The sequence below is a fragment of the Eulemur rufifrons genome, chromosome 7 (assembly GCF_041146395.1).
Source record: "Eulemur rufifrons isolate Redbay chromosome 7, OSU_ERuf_1, whole genome shotgun sequence".
Taxonomy (NCBI): domain Eukaryota; kingdom Metazoa; phylum Chordata; class Mammalia; order Primates; family Lemuridae; genus Eulemur; species Eulemur rufifrons.
In genome coordinates, this window is record NC_090989.1 from 143947165 (window position 1) to 143961602 (window position 14438).

At 39.5% G+C, this 14438-nt stretch overlaps 1 protein-coding gene across 12 annotated transcripts in view; it reads left to right on the forward strand.

Annotated features, from left to right (window-relative positions):
- The first annotated feature begins 326 nt into the window (after positions 1–326).
- Positions 327–14438, forward strand: part of GOLGA4 (golgin A4) — a 120056-nt gene continuing 105944 nt past the window's right edge. For all 12 annotated transcript variants that reach the window (XM_069475528.1, XM_069475522.1, XM_069475523.1 and 9 more), the window contains exons 1-2: positions 327–679; positions 9414–9503. In XM_069475528.1, coding sequence (XP_069331629.1) covers positions 611–679; positions 9414–9503 — 159 coding nt within the window. In that variant the 5' untranslated portion in view covers positions 327–610. The remainder of the gene's footprint in view (positions 680–9413; positions 9504–14438) is intronic.

The window sequence follows — 14438 nt, forward strand, 5'->3', positions numbered from 1 at the left end:
TGGACGCTGACCCCCGTTCCTTGCCGTGGGCCTGCCCTCACTGCCGCCCTCAGTAGAAGCAGCATTCTCCCCGCCTAATTTCGCAGCGCCAAAGACCAGGTGAGAGTCATTGCAGTGCGCAGACCAGCCGCTGCTACGGCTCTGAGCCGCGAGGGACACCTCCGCACGCAAGAAGTTTAGCCAGCCGCCAATCCTGCGCCTTCCTCCCAACAGTCCTGCGTTGGGGAGACAGCCCAAGAGCGCATGTGCCGGCGCCGAGACGGCGCTGTTCCCTACGGCGCTCCGTAGAGCTCTCTCCGTGAGCTCCACGTAGGCCGCGCAGGCGCCCTTGGCGCACCGTTCACCTGCTGCCGTTGTCGCCGCCGCCGCCGCCGGGGCTGGATGGGGGGCCGAGGGCAGCCAGGGGCACCCGGAAGAAAGAGACGCGGCGGCGGCGACGCCGACACCCGCAGGACGAGTGTCCATACTCGCCCGCAAGCGCAAGGAGGAGGCGGCGAGGCTGGGGCCCAGCTGTCCCTAGTGTAGAGAAGCCGCTGTCGCCGCCGCGGCCGGGACACCCCGGGCTCTTGCCCCTCAGGTCTCATTCACACTCAGGACCCTGCGCTGCGCCATGTTCAAGAAACTGAAGCAAAAGATCAGCGAGGAGCAGCAGCTCCAGCAGGCGCTGGCTCCTACTCAGGTACGATGGCCGCCGCTCTCCTCCTCGAGTTCCCCGCACCCCTGAAACCGGCCCGGGGGCTAGAGGGCGGGGATGGGGGTGGGAGGAGGGCAGTTCTTCCGTGACCTTTGACCTCTAACTTGAGGACTCTTCCCAAACTCCAGACCGGGAATGAGCTCTGGGCGGCCAAGCTCCTCTGCGACTCCTGACCCAGATTCTCCCATTCCCTAACTCCATCCAGTAACGAGTTGATGGGGGTGGCTGAATCCATCGTGACATCTGATCTCTGTTAAGAGTTTTTCCCGTATGTCCGCCCCGGACCTGAGTTTGGATGAACGTGAGGCTCCAAACTTGGGTGATTTCTGACCCATATAGGAGATTTCCCCCACTCATCAGAGACTTCAACCGGGAGTGAGGGCGAGGTGGGAAAACCCAGATCCCTTGTGATATTTGACCTCTAATCGAGGTGTGCCTTCTCCCATTCCCAACCTAAAATTGAGTGTGGAATGGCCAGGATCCGGCAGGACTGACTCCTGACGGAAGTCTCCTAAGTCCAAACCCTGGTTTAGGGGTGAGTGCCTGGGTCGAACCATTCTGGGCCAGGCTACTTGCAGGCGCGGTGGGACTTGAAAGAGGTGGCTGCGTGGCCAGAGTCCAGCGCTCCGCGCCCAGCGCCCGAGGCTGTCACGAGTTAGGCACTTCGCATAACTTGGTTGATCCCGGACAGGCGGAGGGGCAGACACTCTGAGGCCCTACGAGCACTGTGCCTGTCCACATCCCTGCTTATGCGTTTTAAAAAGTCTTGCTGCTCTGAGAACACGGTTACGTTTGTTTTTCAGGAATGTTGTTGTTTCAGGAAAAGTTTCCAGGGAAAAAGGGGCGTGTTAGTAGTGTTAATTTAAAGAAACAGTTTCCTGAGCGCTTACTGAATGTGTTCAAGTGCTGGCAGCACAAGATCTAACTAAAACAGCGAAGGTGAGGGCTTCTGCAGAAATTCTTCCCAGCCTTTCCGACTCTCAATAGATTAAGCAAATAAATCTCTCTCTTAATTTTAGGGTTTCTGGTCTTTGCTTGTGGTTGCAAGAAAGGCTGAGTTTTGACTAATTATAGGAGGTGTTTCTAATTTTTTAACGTAACATTTATCTTATAAATAACTATTGCATCGAGTTTATTTCAAAACTATAAATTGAAGCTATTATCTTTCAATTTAAAGCTCTTGTAGAGTAAAACATCGTGCCTGAGAAAAACATCAGAATGTGACACTGAAAGCTTGCCTCTTCCCTCGTGTAAAGTGTAAAATGGTGATTGAAGTTTAAGTAGTAAAGATTGTACTTTTCATACCCTACTACAGTCTTTTTTACCTTTACAAAACACTCTTTTTTAAGAAACAAAGAAAACTTAAAAATGAGGCATAGGTGAGGAATGTGGGGAAATAGGCATGTTAGTGAATGTAAGGCACTTATGTTTGGGAATGTATAAAATATCATTGAGCCGAGATTCCACTTCTAGAAATTTATTCTAAGAAAATTTAGGATATATTGAAGATTTAGCTACATGGATTTTCATTTCAGCATTGTTTTAATTGGTAAAAAAATTAGCTAAAAATTCAACAATAGAGAATTGGATAAATAAACTGTATCAGGCAGTTGGTTATTTTATGCAGCCATAAAAAAGGTTAACGTCTTATATTAATTAATTATTATTATTATTATTTTTTTTTGAGACAGAGTCTCACTCTGTTACCTGGGCTAGGGTGAGTGCCGTGGTGTCAGCCTAGCTCACAGCAACCTCAAACTCCTGGGCTTAAGCGATCCTCCTGCCTCAGCCTCCCGAGTAGCTGGGACTACAGGCATGTGCCACCATGCCCAGCTAATTTTTTCTATATATATTTTTAGTTGGCCAGATAATTTCTTTCTATTTTTAGTAGAGACAGGGTCTCGCTCTTGCTCAGGCTGGTCTCGAACTCCTGACCTCGAGCGATCCCGGCCTCGGCCTCCCAGAGTGCTAGGATTACAGGTGTGAGCCACCGCGCCCAGCCTAATTAATTATTTTTGAGACAGGGTTTTGCTCTGTTGCCTGGGCTAGAGTGCAGTGGCATATCATAGCTCACTGCAACCTCCGACTTTTGGGTTCAAGTGATCCTCCTGCCTTAGCATCCCCAGTAGCTAGGACTATAGCTGTGTGCCACTGCTCCCAGCCAAAAAGATCACTATTTTTTGGGTCCTTACTATTTGCCAGGTATTTTGCTTGATACTTTACACAGATTATTTTATTTAATCCCATGTAAACCAGTGAGGTAGATACTACTATTATTCCTCTCTTATAGATGAAGGAATGGGTCTCAGAGAGGTTAAGAACTTGCCTAATGTTACACAGCTATTGTTAGAGCCCATAGAAAAGTATTATCACAGAAAGATATTTGTGTTAAAAGACAAATTAAAAGCAGCATGTAAAATGTGATCCCACTCTGGGAGGCCGAGATGGGTGGATCGTTTGAGCTCAGGAGTTCAAGACCAGCCTGAGCAAGAGCAAGACCCTGTCTCTACTAAAAGTAGAGAGAAATTGTATGAACAACTAAAAATATATATAGAAAAAATTAGCTGGGCATGGTGGCACATGCCTGTAGTCCCAGCTACTCAGGAGGCTGAGGCAGGAGGATTGCTTGAGCCCAGGAGTTTGAGGTTGCTGTGAGCTAGGTTGATGCCATGGCACTCTAGCCTGGGCAACAGAGTGAGACTCTGTCTCAAAAAAAAAAAAAAAAAAAATTAAAAAAAATGTGATCCCAGTTTTGTGGGCAAGAATATGTATGAAGTATATTTATGCACACATATAGTGAAAATAGTTTAAGAAGGATGTACTCTAAGGTGCTGGTAAGTTATTGTGTGTGCTTTTTCTTATTTGTAATGTTTAGTTTATCTTCATGAAAATGAATTATTTTTGTGCATTAACAAAGAGGTTGTTGTTTTTAGTAATAATAAAGCTAGGTACAAACTAAGATATAAGAGCTTTCAGTTTCTATAGCTTAATGCTTCTGGTGAGACAGTGCATCTGGATCAAATAAAGTCACTTTGTGTACAAAAATTTAAAATAATCCTTTTGGGTAGTATGTATATTTATCCAGAACTCAAAAGTAAGTTGTTAGTGATTACTGATAGAAACCTAATTCTCTTTTGGTTCCAGATCTTTAGCTATTCATAACCCTTTAGGAATGAAAAGTTCTAGATTATTATTTTCAGAGAATTAAGGATTTTTTTATGCATGAATTAAAAAAAAAAGAAAAGCTTTTTGATGACATTCCTTTTGCAACAGATTATACATATCCTTGTTTTCTTAAGGAAAAGATCTTCAATTTGTAATAATATCTTGATGACTCAGAATTATCACTTTTGAGTATAATTTTGTGAAGGCGGCATGCCCTCAAGGATTTAATGAGATGTGAAAGGCAGTTAGCTTTTACCCACTGAAGAAAATTCGTTCATTTGTTCTTGGTCTACTTTTTGTAGTTGTTTCATAACCTTTCTTGCTATCTGCTGTATATCTTTCTTTTTCCTGCTTTTGAACAGTTGTGGGCTTAGAAACAAGATAGGTAAACTTCTAAAATTTTGTATAAAGTAAGGGCAAGTACCTGAGGGATTCTTTAGTGCATTTTAGTGTATTAACACAAATTTTGAGACATTTATTTTGAGTTTTCAGAGGCCTTTGTGTGCATATTTCCTGGTTCTTAGCTTGCTTTCCATAAGTGAGATTGCCTGACAGGTTTGTTTCAACTAGAGTGAGTTGTCACATATAGATATTTCTCAGATAAATCAAATATTTGTATCACAATATTTGCAAAACTTTCCAGCAGTAGTAACAGTGATATTGTATGGAGTCCTTTAAGAGTTTAAAAGCATTTAACAAAAACAAGACAGCCTTCTAATAATCCCCCGATCATATCTTTTCTTTCTTTCTTTTTTTAGAGATGGGGTCTTGCTTGGTCACAGGGCTGGGGAGCAGTGGCACAATCATGGCTCGCTGCAGCCTTGAACCTCCTGGCCTCAAACGATCCTTTACTCAGGCTCCTGAGTGGCTAGGACTTCACAATCACTTCTATTTGGTTGATGCTAATATTCTTCCTTGATGGATATTATTATTATTACTTTAAATGTAATTAATTAATCAATTTTTTGAGACAGGGTCTTGCTGTGTTGCCCAGGCTAGATAGAGCGTAGTGGCATCATCATAGCTCACTGCAGCCTCAAATTCCTGAGCTGGGTTCGAGCGTTCTTCCTGCCTTAGCCTCCCAAGTAGCTGGGACTAGAGGTGCATGCCACCCTGCCTGGCTGATTTTTCTATTTTTCGTAGAGACAAGTTCTCACTATGTCGCTCAGGCTGGTCTCAAATTCCTGGCCTCAAGTGATCCTCTTGCCTCAGCCTCCCAAAGTTCTGGGATTACAGATGTGAGCTACCATGCCTGGCCTAGGTGGACATTATTTTAAGTAATCATTTGCCCAGCTTCAGTGATAAGGTAAAGCCTAGTAACTAATTAAAAATAGTTTAAAAAGCTTCAAATTAAGTTTCACTTAATATTTTTTTTTTTTTTTTTTTTGAGACAGAGTCTCACTCTGTTGCCCAGGCTAGAGTGAGTGCCGTGGCGTCAGCCTAGCTCACAGCAACCTCAAACTCCTGAGCTCAAGGGATCCTCCTGTGTCAGCCTCCCGAGTAGCTGGGACTACAGGCATGTGCCACCATGCCCGGCTAATTTTTTCTATATATATTTTTAGCTGTCTATATAATTTCTTCCTATTTTTAGTAGAGATGGGGTCTCGCTCTTGCTCAGGCTGGTCTCGAACTCCTGAGCTCAAACAATCCGCCCACCTCGGCCTCCCAGAGTGCTAGGATTACAGGCGTGAGCCACCGCGCCCGGCCTTAATATTATTTTTTAAACAACAAATATCTATTTTGGATTTTTAAACTTCTTACAGCGCTAACTTGATGAAAGAAACATTAAGAAGTAATATAAGCATTGTAATTTCTTGGGATATCTGTAGTACATGAATAAAATATTTTAAAACATTTTTAGGCTTTTTCAAATATTTGTAAAACTTAAACTTTAAAACAGATACAAAAGGACAAATATTGTATGATTTCACTTAAATGAGGTACCTAGAGTAGTCACATTCATAGAAACAGAAAATGGAATAGTGGTTGCCAAGGGCTGAAGAGAGAGAAGAATGGGGAGTTGTTTAGTCGGTACAGAGTTTCAGTTTGGGAAGATGAAAAACTTCAGGAGGTGGATGGTGGTGGTGGTTGTACAATAGTGTAAATGTACTTCATGCCACTCAACTGTACACCTAAAAATATTTAAAATGATAAAATTTATGTTATGTGTATTTTACCACAATAAGAAAAATTAAAGCAACATGTGGGCCCCACTTTAAGCCTGCAGAATCATCACTCTTGCAGAGTAGGGCCCCAAAATAATAGATTATGTGGTAGAAATTTACAAAACAAAAACAAACAGCAAAGAATTCCACAGATAGCAAAGAGTCCCTTTCTGAAGGGACATAGCCTTATTGTAAATTTATGTTTACTAAATAGTCTCAATCTTCCCCCTGGGATGGGAGCATTAGGAAGGGAGGGGAAAGGGGCAACAGAATGGAAAACAAAAAAGGGGGAAAGAAGCCAGTCACAGTCTTGAAACTGGGGAAAGCATAACTCCCAGAGAGAACATTTAGATCAGAAGGTACTTTATTAAAGACATGATGAAAAGTTCTAATTTTGATTAGATAATTTTGATACCTAAAATATAAAGGTTTTTGTAAAGAATTAACCCCAAGTTACTTTGACCATTCTTTCAAAGCCGGGATGTCAAATTGATTTGACAGTGACTTTCAGCAGTGCTGTGATGAGGATTCAATGGCTATGTCCCTACCATCACTGATTATTCATAGGTGTGGGAGAGAAAAAGAGTGAATTGAACCAGATTATTTGTTATGCTAGTGCAAGAGTAACATCTTACTTATTTGGGACATAACTGAAAAACCAGGAAATATGTCAAAAGGCCTATAAGCAGCCCAAAATGTTAATATCACCAACTTCACATTCTGTAGCTAATGTAAGTTATAAGAAAACTAAAAAATCTTTCATTTAGAGCTTTCTCATACTCACTTAATCTATGATTCTAATAATATAGTTATCTAGTTATCAACTTTTAGTCATATATTTTCTAGACATTTAAGTCATTGATAAGACTTCAGCTTTATTTTATGTTCAGCCATTTTCTTGTTTGTATTTTTAAGTCCTTACTCTTCCTGTTTTGTTGTGGTGGTGGTGGTGGTTTTGTTTTTTGAGATAGAGTCTCACTTTGTTATCCAGGATGGAGTACAGTGGCACAATCATAATGATCATAGTTTACTGTAATCTCAAACTCCTGGGCTCAAGCAATCCTCCGCCTCAGCCTCCCAAGTAGCTGGGACTACAGGCATGCACCACCATGCCCGGCTAATTTTTTAAGAAAATTTTTTGTAGAGATGGGGTCTCACCATGTTACCCAGGCTGGTTTCGGACTTCTGAGGTCAAGTGATCTTCCTACCTCAGCAACTCTTAAAGTGCTGGGATTACAGGTATGAGCCACCACGCCTGTGAATTTCCTGTTTTGTCTTGGGTAGGAGAGGATATCTTATCCCTTAAGGTGACTTCTCTGCATAGCCAATTTCATCTATCGTGTGTTGATTTTTTTGGTTTATCTTTTAGAAGGAGTGTGTATATTGGATTTCTTAGTTGTAAGCAACAGAACTTCGTGTAGCCAGGTAAGCAGAAAAGGAATTTATTAAAAAGATTCAGTGGCTTACAGAATTTCCTTGAGGGCCTAAAAGTCTGGGCAGATTGCTACATCCAGCTATACAGGGGAAACTACTCTAAAAATATTGCAGCTGCCTCAGCTTGGCACCAGCATTGCATCTTCCAGTGCACAGCTCATGTCTGCTTGGTTGCATGAAGTTATGTCTCCATGCTCGCCAAATGATGAACTTTAATTTTGCCTATTTTCTCACATTGCTCATTTATAACGTCTCATATGGGTGTATTTGATTGGTGGAGCTCAGTTTACCTGTCCCAGATAAAAAGAAGACTGATTGGGTTAGTAAGTTTTTTGAGTTTTAACTTGTGGACTTAAAAGAGCTATTTATAGAAAAAAGGTTATTAAGCTTTTGTCATATATTTAGGTGCTTTCCCTCTCCTCCCAGTTAAACTGCTCCTTTTGACTGACTTTTTTTTTTTTTGAGACAGAGTCTCACTCTGTTGCCCAGGCTAGAGTGCCGTGGCATCAGCCTAGCTCCCAGCAACCTCAGACTCCTAGGCTCAAGCAATTCTTCTACCTCAGTCTCCCGAGTAGCTGGGACTACAGGCATGCACCACCATGCCTGGCTAATTTTTTCTGTATATTTTTAGCTGTCCAGATAATTTCTTTCTATTTTTAGTAGAGACGGGGTCTTGCTCTTGCTCAGGCTGGTCTCGAACTCCTGACCTTGAGCAATCCACCTGCCTCGGCCTCCCAGAGTGCTAGGATTACAGGCGTGAGCCACCGAGCCCGGGCTTTGATTTATGCTTTTGACATAAAAATCTTTCCTGTTCAGAGATTATTGAAATAGACTGTTTTATTTTCTTTTTGTATTTCAATTTAAAAAACCACTTGAATATTTAATATAGCTTAAATATGAAGTAAGGATCTGATTTGTGTCTCTCCATCCACGTGGATGGCCAGTTGTCCCAATGCCATCTGTTGAACATCTGTCTTGATGTGAAATGTTATGTTTTTCGTAAACTAAATATGTATATATATGTGTGTGTATAGAGTGTGTGTGTATACATATATACAGATACACACTATTCCTCATGACCTCTCAGTTCTAGCCTAGCCACAGCAGTATGTGCACAGATTTGACAAACCGGAGTTCCATTTATTCATTCATTCACTCATTTATTTGACAAATATTTATTAAATGCCTTTTATGTAGAACTGTGTGACTACAAAAGGGTAAGATACCAAGACTCATTCATTTCTATCTGTAGATGAGTTCAGATCTATTTTGCTATGGGTATAGGCGGGTCTTGAAGTTTAGGTTTTATACTTTTCAGGCTGTTTTTATAAAGTTCACTTAGAGTAGACCTCAGACTCCTAGTTTAAATCTTGGGCTCTTTCTCCTGAGGGTTTTTGTACTGAGCATTACAGGAGTCAGACTATCCTTTACAGAGCTTAAAAGGACTAACGTCTCAGTATCCAGCAATAGTGTTCAAGGTAGGCTCAAAGCAAGGCCCTTGATTAGAGAGGTAGGGAAGCCCTGGTTACCTGTGCACTTCATAGCAGTGAATGTTAGAGCTGGAAGGGAACTTAAAACTTGCATTGACAGCTTTCCTTTTTAGAAAATGAACTTTTAATTTGGGAATAATTTTGATTTACAGAAAAGTTGCAAAGGTAGTACGGAGAGTTTTTATATACCCCTCACCTGGCTTCAGTTTCCCTTAATGTTATCACCGTAACATTACCATCACAACCCTATTTTTATATATGAAGACACAGAGCCCTAAAAAGTTAATTTAGCAAAGATCATAGTTCTAGTTGGTGGCAGTCAGGCCAAGGACCCAGTAGGTAGGCTGGGTCTTCTAGTTGATTATATTTGTTATTCTTTTCTGCTTTTCATGTGTTTGCTCTTTTCCTTTCTTTCACTGAATTCTTTGGGCATGGACTAAGAATGCCATAATTTTTAAAATCTAGGCTTCCTCCAATTCTTCAACACCGATAAGAACCAGGAGCAGGACATCTTCATTTACAGAGCAACTTGATGAAGGTACACCCAATAAAGAGGTAAGTTTGGAATTTCTTTTTCAATATATGCCTTATAAGAAACTAACTAAAATGTAATGCTGTTGATAACAAAGTAGGAAACTATTTTGACAGGTCCATTATTTAATTCCTAGGTTTTGTTTTTATTATTAACATAATTGGTCTTTTCTTTTTTTTTTTTGCAAATAGGAGTTATGGTTTTATAAAGTGTGTTTTTGTTAAGAACCTTAATTTGAGAGGATATATTATATTTAATATTTGAAGTTTTCAGAATAACTTGATAACAATTTAAACTGTAACACAGCATCATTTTTTTCAAGCTAGTGAGTGGAAACTGAGAAGTAACTTAACTGATTCCATGTAACTAGCAGCTGGCACCACAACTCATTTTTTCCAACACTTTTTTTTTTTTTTCTGTGAAATGTAACACAAGTACAGAAAAGAGGGTAAAGCATAAATGTACAATTCAGTGAATTATCATCATGTGAGTCCCACCAGGTCAAGAAAAGGACCACTACTAGCAATTTAGTGCTTCCTACCGGCCCCTGAAAGATTACCACTATTCTGAATTTTTGGTATTTGCTTCCTTCTTTCTCTTTATAGTTTTATCACTTAAGTATGCCTTCTAAATGTAAACATTATAGTTAAACATTTGAGTTGTCTCCAATTTTTGGTTGTTGTGAATTATGCTGCAATGAACATTATTGTACATTTCTTTTTGTACACCTGTACCTGCATTTCTGTTGGTATGTACTTTGGAGTAGAATTGCTAACTGAAAGTACATACTTAGTTTTAACACTTTAGAAGATAATGATGCTTGTTTTCCAGAGTGGTTTTAGAAATTTGCATTCCCACCAGGAGTTTATGAAAGTTGCAGTTGCTCTACATCCTTGATAATCTTTTTAATTTCAGCCATTCTGGTTGGTGTGTAGTGGCCTTTTGTTAGGATTTTAATTTGTATTTGATGACTAAGATTGAGGATTTTTCTTTCATCTGTTTATTGGTCATTTGATATCTTCTTTTGTGAAGTGCTTGTTTAAATTTCTTGCCCATTTTTCTATTGGATTATCTTTTTCTTATTGATTTGTAGACTTTATATATTTATTTATTTATCTATCTATTTATGAATTTATGAATGACAGGGTCTTGCTCTATCTCCCTGGCTAGAGTGCCGTTGGCATCATCATAGCTCACTCCAACCTCAAATTCCTGGACTTGAGCGATCCTCCTGCCTTAGTTTCCCAAGTAGTTGGGACTACAGGTACACACCACTATGTCCAGCTAATTTTTCTATTTTTTTAGAGATGAGGACTCAGTCTTGCTCAGTCTGGTATCGAACCCTTGGCCTTAAGTGATCGTCCCACCTTAGCCTCCCAAAGTGCTACGGTTACAGGTGTGAGCCACTGTGCCTGGCCAGGCGTTATTTTTTATATAAAATGGATAGGAGTTCTTTATTGGATATATATTTTTCTTTTTCCTTGCACTTGTAAGTATGTAGAGCAATGGATATATATCTTCTAAATATCTTCTTCTACCCTGTGGCTTGCCTTTTATTCTCTTGTGTCCTTTGACGAACAGAAGTTCTTAGTTTTAACATACTCTCTAATTTATTAATATTTTATTTTATGGCTATTGTTCTTTGTTTCTTGTTAAAGAATTCTTTTCTTACCCTGAGAGTATTTTCCTGTTATCTTGTTTTGCTTTTCACATTTAGATTTATAGCCTATTCGAAAATGATTTTTCAATATGGTGTGAGATAGAGATCAGTTTTCATCCCTCACAGTGTGTTTATCCAGTTGTCTTATCTTTTCTACACTGTTTCACTATACTACCTCTTTTCAGAAACTGTGTCCATATTTAAGTGGCTTTTCTTCTGAGCTCTCTATTCTTTCCATTGTTTTCTTTATCTTTGATTTGATACTGCACTGTCTTAATGACTATAGTTTTATATTAATTCTTGCTCTTAGTAGAGCAGATCCTCCCACCAGGTTCTTTTTGAATGTCTTGATTATCCTTATTCCTTTCCATATATTCCCTATAAATTTTAGAATTAGATATTTAAGTTCCACAAAAACACACTCAAAACAAAATAAAGCACAAACAATGACAACAAAACAAACTTATAAGGATTGGGATTGTATTGAATTTATAGGTTAGTTTGGAGAAAGTCTCAATATTACAAATCAAATTTTAAGACTTTTTTTTTTTTTTTTTTTTTTTTGAGACAGAGACTCACTCTGTTGCTTGGGCCCATGCTGTGATGTCAGCCTAGCTCACAGCAACCTCAAACTCCTGGGCTCAAGTGATCCTCCTACCTCAGCCTCCCAAGTAGCTGGGACTACAGGAATGCACCACCACACCTGGCTAAATTTTCTATTTTTTTTAGTGGAGACAGGGGTCTCGGTCTTGCTCAGGCTGATCTCGAACTCCTGAGCTCAAGTAGTCCTCCTTCTTTGGCCTCCCAGAGTTTTAGGATTGCAGGCGTGAGCCACCATGCTGGGCCAGAAAGATACTTTCAAATTGCCCCGATGAGATTACTTTAAAACAAATTTTAAAATACCTTTATTTAGATGTTGATAGCAAAATAAACAAAAATTTCATAGTACTATTTTTGCATTCAAAGTTAATGGCATATATGCTCTATCCTTGGTGTGTATATTTAAATGACCTGATAAAGTATAGAAGTATAGAATATATAAATACTTTCCTTGAGATCTTATATTTTTGGGGAGGGTTTGTAAAGAATTGGTATTCTTTAAATGTTTGGTAAAATTTACTAATGAAACCACATGTCCTGGGCTTTTCTTTGTGGGAAGTGTTTTGATTACTAATTCAATCTCTACTTTTTATAGCTCTATTCAGATTTTCTAGCTTTTTGTAATTTTGTGTCTTTCTAGGAATTTGTCCATTTTATCTAAGTTATCTAATTTGTTGGCATGCCTATGTTAAATTAAACGAAATTTGGCCCGAGGCTGCCTCTGTACTTTGAGTCCCTACCTAAGGAACTGCAGCCTAATTTAGTACAGTAACAAACTGAAAGCCTAAATTAGGAATGTATTTTTTGTAACAACTCTTGAGTCTTAGCCAATCACAGCAATCAAGCTTTAGCTAATTTCAGGCTACAAACTGATTGGTCCATACCCAAATAGGCAAATACCTTTTCTTTTATCACATAGGATAGGCTGGGTGTGGTGGCTCACCTGAAATCCTAGCATTCTCCGAGGCCGGCCGAGGTGGGAGGATCCGTTGAGGTCAGGAGTTCAGACCAGCCTGAACAAGAGCAAGACCCCACCTCTACTTAAAAAAAAAAAAAAAAAAAAATAGCATGGCTTTATAATCCTTTTTATTTCTGCAACTTTGATAGTAATCTCTCATTCCTGATTTCAGTAATGACTCTTCTTTTTTTTTTAATTCCATCAGTCTAGCTAAAGTTTTGTCAATTTTTTTGATTTTTTTTGGAGAACCAACTTTTGGTTCCACTTTCTTGTTGAGTATGCTGAGTATTCCCAGAATTGGAGTGTCAAGCTGATTTTTGCCGACTTATTTTGCCCAAGTCTAAAGTGTCATGGACTTAGCAAAACTTTCTTGAGTCTGTATTACATCTTTTTTCCTGGTTTCCTAGGCTGATACATGCTTTTTCCCATCTTTATATACCATTGATCTTTTCAGTGGTGATTAGGGCTAGGGAAAGTTAAATACTTTGTCCTTTTTTGCTATCTTTTTTTGTTTAAAGGCTTTAGGTATAGTATAGCTATATAGGCAAAATAGAGCCCTGACTTGTGGTCTTGAATTTGATCAAACTGACTTATCACAGTCTGTACTACATATTTTCTCATTTGCTGCTGCAGTGGACCATTTTGTTATCCTGTCTTCTGTAGAGTATATTATCACAGATACTTTTTAAGGTATACAGTGTTGGAAATAAGAATGTAGTGAGTTTAATTTAATCAAAATAGTAAGTGTTGCTGCTAACAGTTGTATTTAACACATTGTCTGCCACACTAGAAAAAAATTTTTCCTTGGGACCACTGTTTTTTATTATAAAAATGGAATAAAAACTTCAAAAACAAAATGATCCTTTCTAATTTAATGAAAAACATGTTATTTTTTATTGTTTTCTGTGAGTGAGTTATATGCAACTTGAAAAATAGTTCTTGTGGCTCCCAAGGTAAAGAGACATGTGAGTTACATATGCTTCATGAGGCCCCTGGCTCAAAACTAGCATGAGTTAAATATAACTCATATGACAGTTAATGTGTTAACAGTGTCTGGGAAGATAGAAACAGGACCACCTATCTTGGAGGCAGAAGGTTTTATACCCTTGCTAAGGTATTAAACTTCTTAGGTCCTTCCCCTCAGCATTATATATGAGAGATGACAATCAAGATTTTGTTGCCTGTGGTATATGTATACCATGGAATATTACTCAGCTATAAGGAATGATGAAGATACGACATCTCTATGGTTCTCCTGGAGAGAGTTGGAACCCATTATATTAAGTGAAATATCCCAAGAATGGAAAAACAAGCATCACATGTACTCACCAGAAAATTGGTTTCCCTGATCATCACCTAAATACAAATCTGGGAACGACACCAATTGGATATCAGACTGAGGTGGGGGGTGGGGGAGGGGATGGGGGTATGCCTACACAATGAGTGCATTGCGCACCGTTTGGGGAGTGGTAACACTTGAAGGTGCTGACTCGGGAAGTGGGGGTTGGGGAAGGGAGGGATATATACCTACATGATGGGTGCAACACACACGACCTGGGGAACAGACACGCCTGGAGCTCTGACTTGGGGGGAAAGGCGGTACAGGAGCAACGTATGTAACCTGCAATTCTGTATCCCCCATAACAAGATGAAATAAATAAAAAAAAAAAAAAAAAAAAAGAATAAAGTACAAACTTGCCTCTAAAAAAAAAAAAAGATTTTGTTGCCTATTAGTAAAAA